We start from the raw sequence: 18203 nt of genomic DNA, 5'->3' as shown, positions 1-18203 counted from the left end.
TTTCTTGTGACATTGGCAGCGACTTGGCTCATCGAGTTCGCCAGCTCCGCAAACAATCCACTTCTCGGAAACCTCAGCCTTCACCCATGCCAATCAGCACCCCCTGCATAATTCTCCCACCAGCCATCAACATTGGAATGATTGATATTTGCCAATTAAGCCATCAGCCAACCTATCTTTGGGAGTTGAGGAAACTGGTGCAGCCGAGAGAAACCACAGCACTAACCACTGCATCATAGTGCTGAACATAAGAGGTAGAAGCAGTGCACCATTTGGCACCTCGCGTTCTTCACCATACAATGAGAACACAGTTGATTTTTTATCTAGGCCACACATCCCTGCACAAATGTCATATTCATTGACTGTCCTTATATCCAAACATAGGATAGGGGAATCAAGAACCAGAGGACGCAGGTTTAAGGTGAGAGGGGAAAGATTTAATAGGAACATGAGGGGCGACTTTTTCCACACAGAGGTTGGTGGGTGTATGGAATGAGCTACCAGAGGAAATAGTTGAGACAGGTACAAGAACAACATTTCTAAGACATTTAGACAGGTATATCGATGGGAAATGTTTAGAGCGATATGGGCCAAATGGGTCTAACTTAGATGGAGCATCTTGGTTGGCATGAACGAGTTGGGCTGAAGGGCCTGTTTCCGTGCTGTATGACTGCCTATCATGCATGCTTGGCCTTTATTTTGAGACTTTGACTCCTGGATCAATAATGCAATTAACTCAATAATGTAATGTACTAGCACTTGACTGAGAAAGTCAAACTGATGCAAGCTCACCAATGGCTTCTACAATTACTTGTTTCCTGCCCCTCAGCAATATTTTCTCATAGTTTGGAATTATATTCCATGTTTCAATAGTGCAAACTAATACATGTTGTAACCAATGAAATCAGCTATTTACCTCACGGTCTCGTGAATTATCCATGGTGTAACACCCGGGCAATGCCACTGAAAGGAATCCCAACACTGCCAAGGCCATATAAACCTTCTCCTTAAAGTCAGTGTCAGTCAGCGTCTAAAATAGCAAGGAAAAATAAAGCAGTCACACTTAGTTCAAGGAGAATTTATGCCACAATTATTTTATTTATGCCACAATTGCGGAGTCTGGGATCCCTTGCCGGGGATCGCTGGAGAAGAGCTCCGACCGCCAGCATGCGGCCAATAACATCGTGAAGCCGTGGTCTCCGGTAGGAAGCGGCTGATTCGGGACCTCCAAGCCGCGGAGTGTCCACCCGTCCCGACGTCGGAGTATCGAGCATCCCAACGAGAGGGCCTGTACATCTGGCCGTCCGTAGCCCCGACCACGGATGAACAAAGGAGGAGGACTGACTGAACGTTATTGCTTCCACCACAGTGGAGAATGTTGATTCACTGTGGTGGATGTTCATGTTATATTCTATTGTGTATTGTGCTCTTTTTGATAGTGTGGCTGCATGGTAAATCAAATTCCACTGTACCTTAATTGGTGCATGTGGCAATAAATGTGAACTTGAACTTGAGAATTATGCCACAATTATTAGCCAGAAATATAATACGTAGGTATGCTTCAAAAGATATGATCAATAATTTATCTACAGAAACTACTTGACAAGCAGTTCTAGTTATACAGACTTTCTCTATGATGGTGTGCTCTGGAACGGTGCATTGGCACCTCGGAAAAGTTAAAAACTAGATTGATGTAGAGCAGCTAATAGCACCGTGTATCGGCTGCTCAAATGTCTGCACAAAAAACAATGCAGACATTTACTGCAAATCAATACCTTAACATCCACTTCATATCATGAACAAGTGTTGTAAACTTGAAACTAATGAATAAGATGTGCAGGCTAAAACAGCTAAAGCGGACTTGGAAAAGAGAGGCATCGACACGATAGTACAGAATACAGGAAATAGTTCCCTTTTTGTTTTCTTTTCTTTTTAGCTTCAAGAGAAAACTGGTGTAGCATGCAGGATTATCAAAGAATGACCACAAAAAAGGAAGAGACTAAATAAAACTAGCAAGAAATGAAAAACATTAACAAATTCTCTAAATATATAAAAAGAGACTGACTATAGTGAAAATGTTCTCTGAGAGGACATGAACTAGAGAAAGGAAATAAAGAGATGACAGACTTGGCATAGACCTTCAAAGAGACTGAAGATGTTACAGCAATGGCAGAACAATCAAAGGGCAAATAAGGGAGTTAAATGATTATTGCTGAAGGAAACGTCCCAGGAATAGGAATCCAGGGCGACAACTCTTTGGCCTGCCCCAGAATTTTGGAATGTGCCCATTCATGAAAGGAGAGAAATATAGACCTTTTACTCAAAGATGTACTGTAGAATGACATGTAGAAAATCTAATGAGAAAATCTAATGAGAATTAGATGATACAGGTCATAGGGTAACTATGTTTTGGATAAACGTATTACCGAGATTTCTGTGCTTTACATCATCCCAGACTCTGTACTTGGATGTTTCTGTGCATTTGTTTAAATAAACCAGTGTGCAAGGGCAGCTGAGCCTCGTCTGATGACCGCAGTGTCAGAGGTGAATGGACGGTCACATAAGCTGGACACGGGAAACATCTGCCGAGAGGCAATTGCCAGTCATGGGATTATCCAGAACAAGTGGGCATTGTTTCAAGATAAAAAGTTATCCATTGATGACATGCACAAAGAGGAATCTCTTCTATCACAGTCATGCCCTTTGAAGTTCTCTACCCCAGGGTGCTGCGAAGTCTACGTCAGTCAATGTATTCAAGGTTCAGATAGATAATCAAATTCCAAGTGCATCAAGGGTTATGTCAAAACAGAAAGGAAAGTAGCGTTGAAGGAAGAATAGATTAGCTGAGACCTGAGTAAATGACAGAGCAGGGCTGTGGAGCTACATGTTCCTAAATGCTGTGTTTAACTTACTAAGTGGAATGGCTTGCTCCAGGTTCGAATTCTCTCAGATCCATTCACACTAATGAGGACAGCATTACTGATCAAGTTGATCAAGACAGGCAGCGAATGGACCATGGTGCTGTTGAACACTGCAGTGAATGCATATCGCCCCTGAACAGGAAACAAAAGAAGATTGTTATAAAAACATGGCTAAATATACCATTATCTATCCATCTCTCCCCCCCCCCCCCGCCTCCCTCCCGAAACACAAAACACTATGCAGATGACCAGTTGATCCTGCCAGCGCAGAGCAATGATGCGCACATTTCCGTTGCGTTAGAACCAATTGATAAATTAACTTCTCACGTTTTGATGGATTTGCATGAATGTGCATCTCTCCTCTAAAATAATGAAAAGCAGTGCAACAAGGGAAATTAATTTTGTGGTGAGATTTTCCCCCTGTGAGTTCTAATTACCAAACCTTAGGGTAATTTCAGCTGCTGCTGCTGATCTTTACTGCATCTCGTGCATTAGAGAAGTCAACCAGGATCCTACACTCGAGACATTCTCGTGACACTGCAGCCAAGATTTCCCACTTTCAGGGTTTGTCTCAGCTCCCGCTCCTGCAGCCCACAGCAGCAGACTGAGTGGCCACATGAATTGGCCCAAGTGCAAGCATTCTTACACTGCTCTTCCCGAGACCCCCTGAGCAATTTCCTGCCAAGGGATGACAGCTCTGAACCTGGTGGCATTCTGCATAGCGAGCACACCTCCTTCACACAAGTTCCTTCACCAATTAGGTCCCTCCGACCTTCCTGGGAGAATGTTCTTACTTCAACTACGCCAAACCCGATCACCACAGCATGCGTTCACCAAACAGTAACTGGGAGGGTTGGGTACACAGCACCATGCTCCTATAGAGATGCCTGGAACAATCCTGCTGCTTTAGCTGTAACAACTGCGAGTACCTGCACTGTACCAAGACAGGCAGTAACCGCCCGTGCCCACAGTGACCCCCTCATGCCCAGACTAGCTGTAACTGCCTATGCCCAGTGACCAGCAGTAATCGCCTGTGCCCACAGTGACCGTCTGTGCCCAGACCAGCTGTAACTGCCTGTGCCCACAGTGACTGCTCGTGCCCAGACCAGCAGTAACTGCTTGTGTCGTTAGTGTGTGCCTGTGCCCACAATAACCGTCAGGGACCGCCTGTACTTGACACCAGTTTCAATGTGCGGTGGTTATCAGGAAAACCTGACTACCAGGTCATATGGACCTCATGTGTGAACACCCCACTGTTATCTATACGGACAGCGCATGGTGACTCACAAAACATATTAAATATCAAAAGCAACGTGAAGAGCAATTCCTGGGCCATTATTCATAATTATTTCTCTGATTCATTCAGCAGTCAATTTTAACCATTGCACAGTCATTTTTATAAAGGAATAAATCGCAATTTCCAATCAAGCAAGTGACAAAGTGATGAGTCACAGCTGCACCTTCGGTCTCCTCCATTTACCCCACTGCCACGTATATGAACGATATACCTACAAACCTGTTGAGAAGTAATCCCAATTAGACCTGATAACCACCGCACATTGAAACTAGTGTCGAGTCCAGGTGGTCACTGACGTTTACTGTGGGGACAGGCACACGCTAACGACACAAGCGGTTACTGCTGGTCTGGGACCACATGCCAGTTTTCATTGGTGGGTTGGTGGTGGGGAGTTAGCAGCTTCAAGTTCATGGGAATTACCATCTCGGATGACCTATCCTGAGCCCGTCACACAGATGCAATTATGAATTAGGCGCACCAGCACTTCCTCTTTCTTAGACATTTCAAGAGATTCCGCATATTACCAAATTCTCCAATGGACTTATACCGATGCAGTGTAGAAAGTATCTTGACTGGTTGCATCGTGGCCTGGTACGGCAATTCCAATCCACAGGAACACATGTGGCTGCAGTGAGTGGAGGACTCAGCACAGGCAAAGCTCACCCCACCATCAAAAGCATCTATACGAGGCGCTGCCTCAATGCTGCAGCATCTAAAAACAAGGATTCCCAGCATCCAGACCCTGCCCTCTTCTAGCATCAGGCAGGAGGTACTGAAGCCCTACACCACTTCCTACAACCATCAGGTTCTTGAACTGACCTAATTAATCCTAAACTACCTCAACAGAACACCACAGACCACCTAGTGCATTAACAACTTCCTAAATGAGTTTTGCACCAACATCTTGCTTTTGCAGTCTTTTTCTTTTTACTGCCTTGCAGAATTTGTATCATTTATGTATGATTTATATTTTTGTGTGTTGTGGCTGTGAGGCGGCTGCAAGCTAGCATTTTTATTCTACCTGTACCTCACTGTACTTGTGCAATAAACTTGATCTGACGAATTTCACTAGTGGCATGTCACGGAATGAATGGATTACTTTTCATTGTAACATGACCTGTTTCAGTACAGTTGCAACTGAAACACATGCTGATCATACTTAAACCTGCTTTAATTTGTCTTGTTCAAATTGAGGGGCAACAGCCATAAAATAAAAATGTATCACCCAAGGAAGTCTTTCAACAACAGTCCCATTCAGTACAGAGACGCCATGGCTCAAATACAACAAACCCATTGACAGGAGTTATTTTGCAGTTGATTACCTCTTCTGCTAGAGACACATTTAATGCTGCGTTGTGTGGAGTGGCATCTGTGAAGTTATTGTACAACTCCACCTTCACTTTCTGAGCTTCCAAACCATGGATAAGTTTATCAATACTACCGCCTGAAATAAAATAAAGACACAAAATAAAATAATTATTTAGTATTAATTATGGACAAAGACATGTATTAAAGGGACTTTTTAAAAAAACCACTAAGATCCTAACTTTTTGTTTGATTGTTCCTTGAATACTTCAAATGGATACCTGCTACCTCAAAAGACCTTTAAACATTTCAACATTTTGTCACAATTTTCTTTCATTATATTCAGAGATTAAAATTTAATCTTTGCTCCTATATAACCACTATGCATCAAAAACATAATGCCCAAGGTACTAGAATAATGATGTAAATTTAAGCAGAGAAAAGCTAACCAATCTAAGATTGTTTTGGGCAGTTGTGCTCAGCTGCATTGGAGGATAGTTACAGAAAGCTCTGGCAATCCTGGTCTTCGGTGCTGAGGGAAACCTGACAGTGCTCTGGCCAATGTCTACGGCTCCATCCCACACAAGCTGATCCAGACAGTCATGGCCAAGCATCATGTGCCGGGCCAAGTGGCAGATCTCATCCTGGACTATTACAACCAGTTCAGCATGAGAGTCTCATCAGGGTAAGTAACATCAGAGTGGCACAGACTGGAGGTTGGGATCATCACAGGCTGTACCATCTCTGTGATCCTTTTTGCCTTGGCGATGAACATGATCGTCAAGTCTGCTGAGCCAGAGTGCCGGGGCCCTCGGACCAAGTCAGGAATGCGCCAACCACCAATCAGAGCCTTCATGGACAACCTGACTGTCACCACTGAGTCAGTGCCAGGAGACAGGTGGATCCTGCAGGGGTTGGAGAAACTGATTGGATGGGCAAGGATGAGATTTAAGCCAGGAAAATCAAGGTCACTGGTGCTGAAGGGCAAAGTCATGGACAGGTTCCGCTTCAGCATCGAAGGGCCACCAATCCCAACTGTCTCCAAAAGGCCAGTGAAGAGTCTTGGCAAGGTGTTTAACAGCAGCTTGATGGATACAGCATCTGTCCAGGCAACCTGTCAGGAGCTGGAGAGTTGGTTGAGAGCAGTGGATCGGTCGGGGCTTCCCGGCAAGTTCAAGGCATGAATTTACCAAGGTGGCTCAGGCAGGGGTGGAGGTGAAAACTGGGAGGAAGTGGAGAGCCGGCGAAGCCATGCTGCAAGCGGAGTCTCGGCCACAGAGTCCTGGTGGGAGCAGTGACTCGGGGAAGAGCTGGCCTGGGAATCTTCCCATCTCCCCAGTTTGTCAAGGCCAAGGGGAAGGAGAGGCGCAGGCTGGTCCAGGAGGAAGTGAGGGCAGTGGTGAAGGAGGAGTGGTGTACCAGAGTGGTTGGATTGAGGCAGCAAGGAGCCTAGACAAGGTGGGAGCAGGCCATGGACCGAAAAGTCACATGGACTGAGCTCTGGGAGGCTGAACCACAGCACATCAAGTTCCTGGTCCAGGCAGTGTATGATGTCCTGCCCAGCCCATCGAACCTCTTCATCTGGGGCAAAGCGGAATCTCCAGCTTGCCCGCAATGCTCAGGCAAGGGGACGTTGGAACACATCCTGAGCTACTGCCCAAAGGCTCTTGGGCAGGGCTGGTACACCTGACGTCACGACCAGGTTCTTAAACCCATTGCAGAAGCCATCAGCATGGGAATCAGCAGCTGCAGACGAGCATACCCCACCACCCAGATGATCACCTTCGTGAAGGCCGGAGTGCAGCTGCCAAGAACCACAGCAGCCAGGAATCCGTCAGGAATCTTGGCGACTGCGCAGGACTGGCAGCTTTCCGTAGACCTGGTGAAACAGCTGAAGTTCCCACAGCACATTGCCACGACCACCCTGAGGCCAGATATCCTCCTGGTCTCAGAGTCGACCAAAAACATTGTCTTGTTGGAACTGACAGTGCCGTGGGAGGACCGTCTGCAGGAGGCCCACGAGAGGAAGATGGCCAAGTATGAAGAGCTGGTCATAGACTGCCGTAAGCAGGGCTGGAAGGCAAGGTGTATGCCCATCGAGGTTGGCTGCAGAGGTTTTACAGGGCAATCGCTCTACAAAGCCTTGAGTGCACTGGGCATCAACGGAGTGGTGAGGAGAAGGGCCATCAAGAACACCACAGAGGCAGCGGAGAAGGCCTCGAGATGGCTCTGGATCAGGAGAGAAGGTCCATGGGGAGGAGCGAATGCCACCTGAACACGAGTCGTGGTCTGATCAACCACGGCTGGGTCGCCTGGGTGAGGGTGTCTGATGTTGAAAGACCCGAAACACCCAATGACCCCAGGTTACATCACTGATGATGTGTTCAGGAGCACCAATTGATGTATTTGTATCAATCAAGCAATGTTTCCAGTCTACTGGTTGTTATTCCCTAATAATACCCCTATACATCTTTAAATTCATTTTTGTTTTAAGATATTAAAATACATCTCCCAGTGAAATGGCAGGTTAAAGGGGAGTGCAGGAGGTGCCCTGGCAAGTGGAAGGAGAGCAGCAAACATTACCAGGTATCCAGATGTCAAACCAATGGATTTCCGAATGGTTAGATTGCAGCTTATTGGAGTTTAATTGTAATAATTGAATTGAATTATCCTTTATTGTCATTCAGACCTTTTGGTCTGAACAAATTTTTTGCAGTCATACGTATAATAATAATATCAATAAATATCAAAAACACACAATAAACACAAATTTAACATCCACCACAGTGAGTTCACCAGGCACCTCCTCACTGTGATAGAAGGCAAAAGTCTTTTAAATGTGCAATGGTTAAACATTTTTTTTAAAGGGTGCATTTACAATAAAGTTTATTGATAAGGCAGAACATTTCAAATTTTGTGGCCAGGAACCAATTCAACTAATGATCTGCTTACTGAAGGCTTTGTGCAAGAGATACAGTATTACTACTGCCTACATCTCACCTGTGGAGTTTTTCAGGAGGAGGCTTGTGGTATGCTTGAGCTGTTTTTGACCTCGTTGCAGATGAATCAACTCTGGGGAGAGCTCCACCTCAATATCCTTCCTACTAAGTGTACCATTTATTAACGCCATCATAACCACGATGGATATTAAAAGGCCAATAATGTAAAGGCTGCAAAAGTATTGAAAGACATTATTCTACTCTTTCCAAATTATTTGAAAAGTACATCTCCACACTCGAGAAACAAACTAATTTCCGAAATCTCAGAATGTTTATGACAGTAAACATTACGCAGACCGTTTCAACTCTGAGCGCAATGCCACAGCAAGTCATCACATGATACTTCTAAGACTATTAAATAGACATGAGGCTGTGAAATCGAGCATGTTATTTGCAAGATCATAAATGCTTATAGAACATCAGTGTCTCAATCAAAAACAGGTGGAAGAAAAACATTAATAAATGTGCCCTACAGAGCAGACAAAGAATGGTACAGTCAAGCTCTGACAGTCCAAGATCCAATGGTTTGGAGATCTTGCTTCATCTGACTCTCACATTAGTCTGGAGCTGGGGTGGGAGAGTCGGGAGGTGTGGTGGGGGGGGAGCGGGTGGGGAGGTCAGAGATCGGAGCATGGACCAGATGGTGAGCCTGGTGTGCAGCCAGAGCCAGATCCAGGGTTGTGAGTCTGTAACACCGGGGGTCAGGAACGTGGGGAGGTTTGTAGTCAGTGCCAGAGTCTGGAGTGCTTCCATGTTTCCCATCCCCTTTAAAATCACCAGGTTAACATGTTAAAAATCGGAAACACTTGTCTTTCGGTACTATCTGTTACTCCAGTGCTACCACAGTCCCAAGGATGCTGAATTATTGGAGACATAAGATACTGCAGATGCTGGAATCTTCAGTAATAACAAAGTTCTGGAGGAAGTCAGTAGATCAGTCAACACGTGTGGAGGGAATGGACAAGCTAAGATTCGGGTCGGGACCCTTCTTCACTGTGCAGTGTGGGGGAAGGGGGGGGGGGGGGAAAGAAAGCTGGAAAAGAGAGGGGCTCGAAACTTCCCAGATGATGTACACCGTGTCCCAAACCACCCACCTGCCTACCCTATTTGTCAGCCTTTTGTGTAATAGTCTGCAGTTCCTACATTCACCTCAGAACCCATAAAGCCAAAATGGGCGTAAATCATCCTTGATTTTGTGACTACCAGGAGGAAGGTGCTTACATGTAAAGAAGTGTACTGCGTTCTCGACTAAAATTCATAAAACGTAACCAGGTTACGGTACGGAACTGCTGTTCCCACAGAGCAATGCCGGACAACATTGCTGAATTCGTTTCGGGAAAGGTCAAGAGTTGATGATCAATTGAATCAATGCAAACATCCTCTTCGTTTGCTATCACATCAGGCGCTGGATCCCTGGTAAAAACAGTGTAATCTGAAAAAACACAAGAAAACTCAAAGACTATACACCAAAACACATGAAAACAACCTCTTGCAATATTTATGCAAAGTGCAAAGTGCTTGAAAGATTTTTTGGAGATTACACTGTGGCCGGTTAAAATTACTCCTGCTACCGCAAGATTGTATTTACCTGTTTGATCCATTTCAGATTCTGATTCTAATTTCAGGAAAACCTCTTCTAAAGATGTCATGGACACGCCATAGCTGTTGATTCCCAGATTGGTACGGCTGTCCAAATCTTCAAATAGCCCTGAAGAAAAATGCTCACAATGAGTGGTCTAAGCACAGCGCTGTACTACAGAATAAAATCATACCTTTGAAGCTTGGGAGGAGAGCTACCAAGTCAATGTTCAACAGTCTTCTCTCAGAGTTGTAAACAGGCCTATTGGCCGATCCTGTTCATGCTGACCAAGTTGGCATACTGGGCTACTCCCATTTGCCTGCATTTGGCCCATACACTTGCTATTCATATATCTGTCCAAAAGTTGTAAATGCATCCACTTCTATAGCTTCCTCGAGCAGCTCATTCGACATACAGTTCCCGTCTTGCTAATGCCCTCCAGCTTAAGAATCCTCTATCCTGGGAAAAAGACAGTGAGCTTTCACTTTATCCGTGCCCCTTGTAGAAACATAGAAAATAGGTGCAGGAGTAGGCCATTGGGTCCTTCGAGCCATTCAATATGATCATGGCTGATCATCCAACTCAGTATCCTGTACCTGCTTACCTGCTTTAGCCACATCTAACTCCCTGTTAAATATAGCCAATGAACTGGCCTCAACTACATTCTGTGGCAGAGAATTCCAGTTGAACACCTCACTAACGTCACCCCTCAGCTTCCTATGCACCAAAGACAAAAGTCCCACCCTATCCAAGCTCCCCCTATAATACGTGGCCAGGCAACATCCTGGTGAATCACTAACGATTTGTTGAAGATAGCACATTTTACAGATCAAAGAATGAAAGTGACATGGTTCCACTATACCTGCAAACTTGTTAACATCCTGAAGAGGTAGGACATAGGCTAGTTCCAGATCATGCAGCTGTGAAAACTCGGCTTTCGGGATGTGGTGCTTAATTAACGATGTCACTTTATCAGAATAGCAGGATTCATTCACAGCCATTCTGTTCAAAGTAAGAAGTGTTACAGATCATTTGATCCAAGATCTAGACATGGATGCATTCAAATTTATTGGCAAGATTTTCTGGAACAGTGATTGATGATAACTAGGTAGACACAAAATGCTGGAGTAACTCAGCGGGACAGGCAGCATCTCTGGAGAGAAGTAATGGGTGACGTTTTGGGTCGAGACCCTTCTTCAGATTGATCTTGACCCGAAACTTCACCCATTCCTTCTCTCTAGAGATGCTGCCTGTCCCGCTGAGTTACTCCAGCATTTTGTGTCCATCTTCGATTTAAACCAGCATCTGCAATTCTTTCCTACTCTTTGATGAAGATGATGATGACTAATTGTACCAACTAATGAAACGTAATTCCTATAAAATTAATTTGAAAACACTGCAAGAAGAACAATCATGATTTCAGGAATAATAGGCAATGTTACTTTTGATTAATTAGGCATCTCTTGGATTATTGTCAACAATTCTAGGCATTGCACAACAGAAAAGGTGTAAATCCCTTAGACGTGGTATGTAATAAATTTGAGGATATTAGCCAGGGATGGGGCACCATATTAGGACAGTTCTTGCAATAGAGAAGGATAAGAGATTATTTTAAAGAAGCCTTTCAAGATATAAAGCTTTGTTGGAATAATAGGAGAAAACAATATCCTCTCTAGAAAGTGAATCAATTACATGAGGTCATGGATTCAAAATTATTTGCAAAGATTGTGAAGATGGAATTTTTTCCCCCATCAACCATTCCAGCAACTTGCCATTACAAAGTTTAATACTACACGATATCTCAACGCACTTCTCAGGAGGATTATCATGGCTGCCACTGAGGGTGGGATTAAAATGCAAGTCATCGCAATTTGGACCTTTGATATCACAAAGTTGTATGGCTGGAGGAAACAGAGGAGGGGAGAGCCACACACATCCACCTGAGTGCAGGGATTACGCAGACTGGGTTCATGTTATTTTGAAGAATGAGAAGTGTTTTATTGAAACTTAAAGCCTTGAAGAGCAGATCAAGGGACTGTGTTCCTCTCTCTAAGGGGTCAAGAACGAGTCACAATCTCAAAATAATTGATTGGTCGTTCATGGATGAAAAGAGAGACACTTCTTCACCCAGATACTGAACCTTTGTTATTTTCGACCCCATAAGGCCACAAAGGCCTAGTTTTTGCAGCTATACCAAGCACGAACCCAGTTTGCTAAATCTCTGCACATAGGAGTACTCGCCTGGCCCCTCCCCCCTCTGTATCCCCCAGCCATACCACTTTATGATATCACAGTTCTTAATTGTGAAGACTTGCATATCCTGATTTTAATCAAGGGATATGTAGTTGGTGCAGGAGTGTGTCGTTAAAACACCCGCCATTATCTTATTGAACTGTGGAGCAGATGCAGGAGCATGGCTTATATTCGCCTTAAATAAGCTATAGTCACGGTTCATCAGGCACAAAATGCAAGGAAAATCCATGAAAACTATGTGTTCTTCAAAATTTCCCAGTTCATGAAGACAGTATTCCATATCCATCTTTCATAATTCTCTGATGTCCTTCAGGAGGATTTCTCTCTCTACTAGTTTTGTTTTTGTGACATTAACAACTGGAGGGACCGTGAATCCCTGCTCCCTGATGTCACAGAGCATGATGGGAAATTGAAACTCTGACCCTGATGTAATGATCATTCTTGGGGGTGCGGCAACTTCAGCTGCCTGACGTTGCAGATCATGCTTTTTCCACTTTAGTCAAGCCAGGGAGCTTTGTGTCTGACATTAGTGAAGTGATCCATGAAGGAATTATTCCATTTGTGATACCAGTATCAGTAAAAACATCTTACGACACAAAGTTCCCCCTTCTACACAAACTTTTTGTTTTGTTACATTTGTTTTTTACAAAAACCCATATGCATTTGCAAATAAGCAAGAATTTCATTGTCCTATACAGGGACACATGACAATAAACTCACTTGGACTTGAACTTGAACATTCCAACCATAAAGTTCACTGAAACTGTGCAACTCACTGTATCTCAAACCAGTTGCATCTACTTTTAAACCCATGTCCAATGCTATTATACAGACATAATCTTATTTTCCTTGTTTTTGATCCTAATATGAAACTTAAAAGTGCAAACAACAACTAAAATGTACAACCTTGAGCTGAAAAACAGATTGGCACAAAAGGCAGTTTTATAGTTGTGTAAATCTCTGACACACTAATACATTGAAACAACACTTCAGATGGGAATGATGGTTTGTTCACTCAATGGTGCTGCCTAAAAGCATCAGTTTAATTCTAAATGTTAACAACCATCATGCAGTAGTGGATACTTCTGATTGAATGCCGTACAATCACACCCAAATTATATTACCTGAGATTGTAACCCACACCAAACTTTGCTTTTAGGAACAGCGAGGAGCCAACACATTTAAGTTGCCCTTGTGAGATGACAGCTTTACGATCTGCACAAAGACAAACAAATAATTATATCCATCAGGATTATACGATAAAGTCTGAAGTCATTTGTGCTGCTCAAAATAAAAATGAATTGCTTGCTTTATGATGAATCCTTCCTTTTAGAAGAATTAATACAAGGCCACAGTGTGTCTCACCAGAGCCAACAATAAATTAGTATTTAAATAAAAATAAATAGGGAGCTATCATGAAGAGTTTAACCGACACATATCAGTTTAAGAAATGTGCTGCCAAACCATTTCTAAAAGTAAACAGCAAAATGCTGGAGGAACTCAGCGGGTCAGGGGGCATCTGTGGAGGGAATGGACAGGGGCATTTCAGGTCGGGACCCTTCAGATTGATCTGTCTATTCCCTCCACAGACATTGCCTGGCTCGATCCCAAGTTCCTCCAGCACTTTGTGTTTTGCTCATGATTCCAGGGTCTGCAGTTCCTTGTGTTTCCTTCCATTTCTCAAGGTACACTAATTTTTCAAACTTCAGAATTTTTTTTTCTTAATAGAATGGAGGGTGTTAAAATTAATTTCTCAGTAAAGTTTTTTTTGCAAAGTAGAGCAAAAGATCAATTTGCTGGTGTGCTGGTCTATACCAAACATTATCACTATGACAAACCTGCCAGAATATCAGCTTCATCAATGAAATGAGTGGTCAGTAGTATCACTCTTCCTGCTTTCCTTTTCTTCAGCAAGGCCCAGACCTGCTGCCGAGAACACGGGTCCATCCCCGCAGTTGGTTCGTCAAGAATTAAAACCTTTTTGGTAAACAGGAGGTGAATACTGAATTAAAATATCACAGCAGGTATTCCAGAAGAGATAGAGATGCATGTTTCTAAGCCCTAATTTATTGGGTTTAAATTATTGAGAACTTTGCTCAAATAAGACCATTAGTGTTAGGCCGAGTCTGCTCTGCCATTTGATCATGGCTGATCTATTTTTCCCTCACAACCCCATTCTCCTGTCTTCCCTCCGTAACCTTTGACGCCCTAACTAATCAATCTCCGCCTTAAAAATACCCAAATGACCTGGCTTCCTCAGCCATCTGTGACAATGAATTCCACAGATTCACCACCCTTTGGCTAAAGAATTTCCATCTTGTCTCCATTCTAAGGGTATGTCCATTTATTTTGAGGATGAGGATTTCTAGCCTCTGCCACACAGACACAAGGGATTTAACCTTGTTTATAAAATGAATAACTGGCAGACAAACAAGTTTCAATAGACAATAGGTGCAGGATTAGGCCATTCGGCCCTTCGAGCCAGCACCGCCATTCATATGATCATGGCTGATCATCCCCAATCAGTACCCTGTTCCTGCCTTATCCCCATATCCCCTGACACCGCTATTTTTAAGAGCCCTATCTAGCTCTCTCTTGAAAGCATCCAGAGAACCCGCCTCCACCGCCCTCTGAGGCAGAGAATTCCACAGACTCACCACTCTCAGTGAGAAAAATTGTTTCCTCGTCTCCGTTCTAAAGGGCTTACTCCTTATTCTTAAACTGTGGCCCCTGGTTCTGGGCTCCCCCAACATCGGGAACATGTTTCCTGCCTCTAGCATGTCCAAACCCTTAACAATCTTATATGTTTCAATGAGATCCCCTCTTATCCTTCTAAACTCAAGAGTGTACAAGCCCAGTTGCTCCATTCTCTCAGCATATGACAGTCCCGCCATCCCGGGATTTAACCTTGTAAATCTACGCTGCACTCCCTCAATAGCAAGAATGTCCTTCCTCAAATCATCAAATCCTCAAATTACTTCCTCAAATTCACTTTGCAATTAGTTTTTTTTTTAATGAATAGGATCACAAAGGTTAATATTTTACTGCCAAACAAAATGTACAGAAATTTAGTCAAAATGAAAAAGGATGAAAGAAAGTAGGGCTATAATTCAATTTGAAGTCCACCGGGTGGCACCGTCCGCGATGGCAGCCTCGCCAACGGTCTGTTTGTCTTTTTGACTTTTTTGTTATTTTTAGTGTGTTTTAAAAAGTTTGTGTTAATGTTCTCTGGTTTGTTTTATGTGGGGGCGAGGGTCAGGGGAAACTTTTTTCAATCTCTTACCTTGCCGAAGATGCGATTGTTTTCCGGATTGTATTTCCGGTCACTTAACAGCCTAACATCATGGAGCTGGCGGCTTTGCTTGACACGGACTTTGAGCCCCACCACGAGGCCGTGGACTCACTATTGGAGCCTGCTATCCCTTGCCTTTGATCGACGCTCCAACCGCGGCGTGCGGATTTCACCATCGAGGAGCTCGCAGTCTCGGGTAGAGACTGATGTCGGGAAGCTCCAAAGTTGCAGGAGATTCGACTAGCCCCGACCCAGGGTCTGATCGGCCGGTGCTGGAGAGCTGAGATCCCCCCCGATGCGGGAGCTTGGTCGCCGCGACGAGGAGGGTCCGACCGCCGGCTACGGGAGCCAAGATTGTACCGTCAACGGAAGGCTCAAGGCCCCCGACCACGGGAGAACAAAGAAGGGACGAGATTGAATTTTTTTTCACCTACCATCACAGTGATGAATGTGGAGGAGTGCTTTTGTTAAAATGTATTTTGTGTTTTGTTGCTTTTTATTGGTATGACTATATGGCAAATCAAATTCCTCATATGTTGCAAATCATACTTGACTAATAAAGTATGATTATGATGAAGTCAACATATATACATAGGAAGGGTTTAGAGGTATATAGGCCAAATGCAGATAAACGGAACTAGCTCAATATGCCAATTTGGTTGGCATAGACAAGTTGTTATGAAGGACCTGGAGTTTTGCTGCCTTACCGCTCGGTGGTTCAATTCTCCCCTCTCAGCAAATAACAATGATATACATTCTGGTAAAAGAAACTGGTGTGCATATAATTTTGGAAAGGTTATTCACAATTTTAGCAACTTTCAAGTGCCTTTTGAAGATGCATGACTGAGTAAATCAAAAATTAATACTTTGCTATGTAGGAACAATACTTCTTACAGGGGCTTAATAACAGGTCATTATAACTTGATATTCTCTTTAACCAAACCTAAAAAGCCATAAAATATATTAACTAACTGAAGCAGGGCTCTGCCTCATGCTTACAAATGTTTAACCACTGACGAGAAGAGAAATTACAATATTTTTCCCATTAATAATATACTTATTCAGCATCTCTGGAGAACATGTGTGACTTTTGCATTGGGACTCTTCTTCAGACTAATTGTAGGGGGGAGGCTAAGAACACGGGAAAAGGGGAGAGACACGCCAAAGCATGGCAGGTTACAGGTCGACACAGGCAAGGGCTTTTTTGATAGGCAGATGGTTGGTCAAAGGCCAGAGATAAGAAAAAAATGTGTGTTAGGTTTGAGGAGTTTTTTGTAAAATTAATATTTTGCAGCAATTTTACACCAGACTTCTATACCACAATGCAGAAGTTTCTCACTTATCAAAACAAGTCAGATTGCGTCAATGCCTCACCTTAGGATCCCCCAAAATGGCGATTCCCATTGAGAGCTTCCTCTTTTGTCCACCACTGAGTTTTTCAGCACGAATATCCATAATTGCTTCCATATCCAGTTCTTTAATGATATTCAACACCTGGTTGAAGCAATCGTGTAAAGATTACATTTCACCAGAACTAATCATATTTGAAGGCATGTATTCCTAAAAAACAACGCAAGATACGGCACTCATCATTGCTGAGGAGCACTATTGTTTCACACCGGCATCATCCCTGGCTTGCACCATATTTAAAATCCCTGTAAAATCCACACAACTATACATTTTTTAGGATTTTTTCCATCACCTCTAGCTTTCCCTCCCCCACCTGAAGAACGGTCCTGTCCCGAAACATCACCTATCACTTTTCTCCAGAGAGACTGCCTGACCCGCTGAGTTACTCCAGCACTTCATGTCTATCTTTGGTATAAACCAGCACAGCAGTTCTTTGTTTCTACAACTAAACAAATGTCAAAGGTACACAAAAAAGCTGGAGAAACTCAGCGGGTGCAGCAGCATATATGAAGCGAAGGAGATAGGCAACGTTTCGGGCCAAAACCCTTCTTCAGACTCTTGTCAAGTTTGGGAAAGCATTCCTTTGTTTGTGCATGTTGTGTGTCCAGTTTCCATTTGGTCGAAGAATATATTTTCCTTACAATTACATCATGTCACGTCATGACATGTTTGAATTCATGGATTCAAATCCTTAACATGGACAAGAAATGCAAAGTCAAAAGAATTAGGTATTTGTAAAGGCACACACAAACTTTGAAGTCATTGCTTTTTGCAGATTGACAATATTTTGTTTTTTGTACATCATTCAAATCAGAAACCCGTGTAGAACAGGGAACTGTAATTTGGACTAATTTGACAATCGTCTTTCAAGTGGTATAGTCAACATTTCTCCTCACCCCTCCCCACCATGTTTCTGAAATACAGATTTTAATTTCAACCGCTCGGAGGTAGTGACCATAATATGATGTTTTAATCTGCAATTTGAGAGGGAGAAGGTTAAATCAGAATTGTCAGTGTTGACGTGGAACAGAGGGGACTATGAAGGCATGAGAGATGAGCTGGCCAAGGTCAACTGGAAAAGGATCCTTGCAGGAATGACGGTGGAACAGCAATGGCAGGAATTTCTGGGCGTAAATCCAGAAGATGC

At 43.5% G+C, this 18203-nt stretch overlaps 1 protein-coding gene across 3 annotated transcripts in view; it reads right to left on the bottom strand.

Moving 5' to 3' along the window:
* The window catches only part of abca5 (ATP binding cassette subfamily A member 5), a 95185-nt gene that overhangs the window by 31499 nt on the left and 45483 nt on the right, over positions 1-18203 (bottom strand). For all 3 annotated transcript variants that reach the window (XM_033044558.1, XM_033044559.1, XM_033044560.1), the window contains 10 exons: positions 17021-17140; positions 14193-14331; positions 13479-13569; positions 10964-11103; positions 10111-10230; positions 9744-9954; positions 8524-8693; positions 5541-5662; positions 2913-3053; positions 917-1030 (listed from right to left, as the gene is read on the bottom strand). In XM_033044558.1, the coding sequence (XP_032900449.1) occupies positions 917-1030; positions 2913-3053; positions 5541-5662; positions 8524-8693; positions 9744-9954; positions 10111-10230; positions 10964-11103; positions 13479-13569; positions 14193-14331; positions 17021-17140 (1368 nt within the window). The remainder of the gene's footprint in view (positions 1-916; positions 1031-2912; positions 3054-5540; positions 5663-8523; positions 8694-9743; positions 9955-10110; positions 10231-10963; positions 11104-13478; positions 13570-14192; positions 14332-17020; positions 17141-18203) is intronic.

Source organism: Amblyraja radiata, chromosome 26, assembly GCF_010909765.2.
Source record: "Amblyraja radiata isolate CabotCenter1 chromosome 26, sAmbRad1.1.pri, whole genome shotgun sequence".
Taxonomy (NCBI): domain Eukaryota; kingdom Metazoa; phylum Chordata; class Chondrichthyes; order Rajiformes; family Rajidae; genus Amblyraja; species Amblyraja radiata.
The sequence above is the reverse complement of the archived record's forward strand: the minus strand, read 5'-3'. Positions and strand labels throughout refer to the sequence as shown.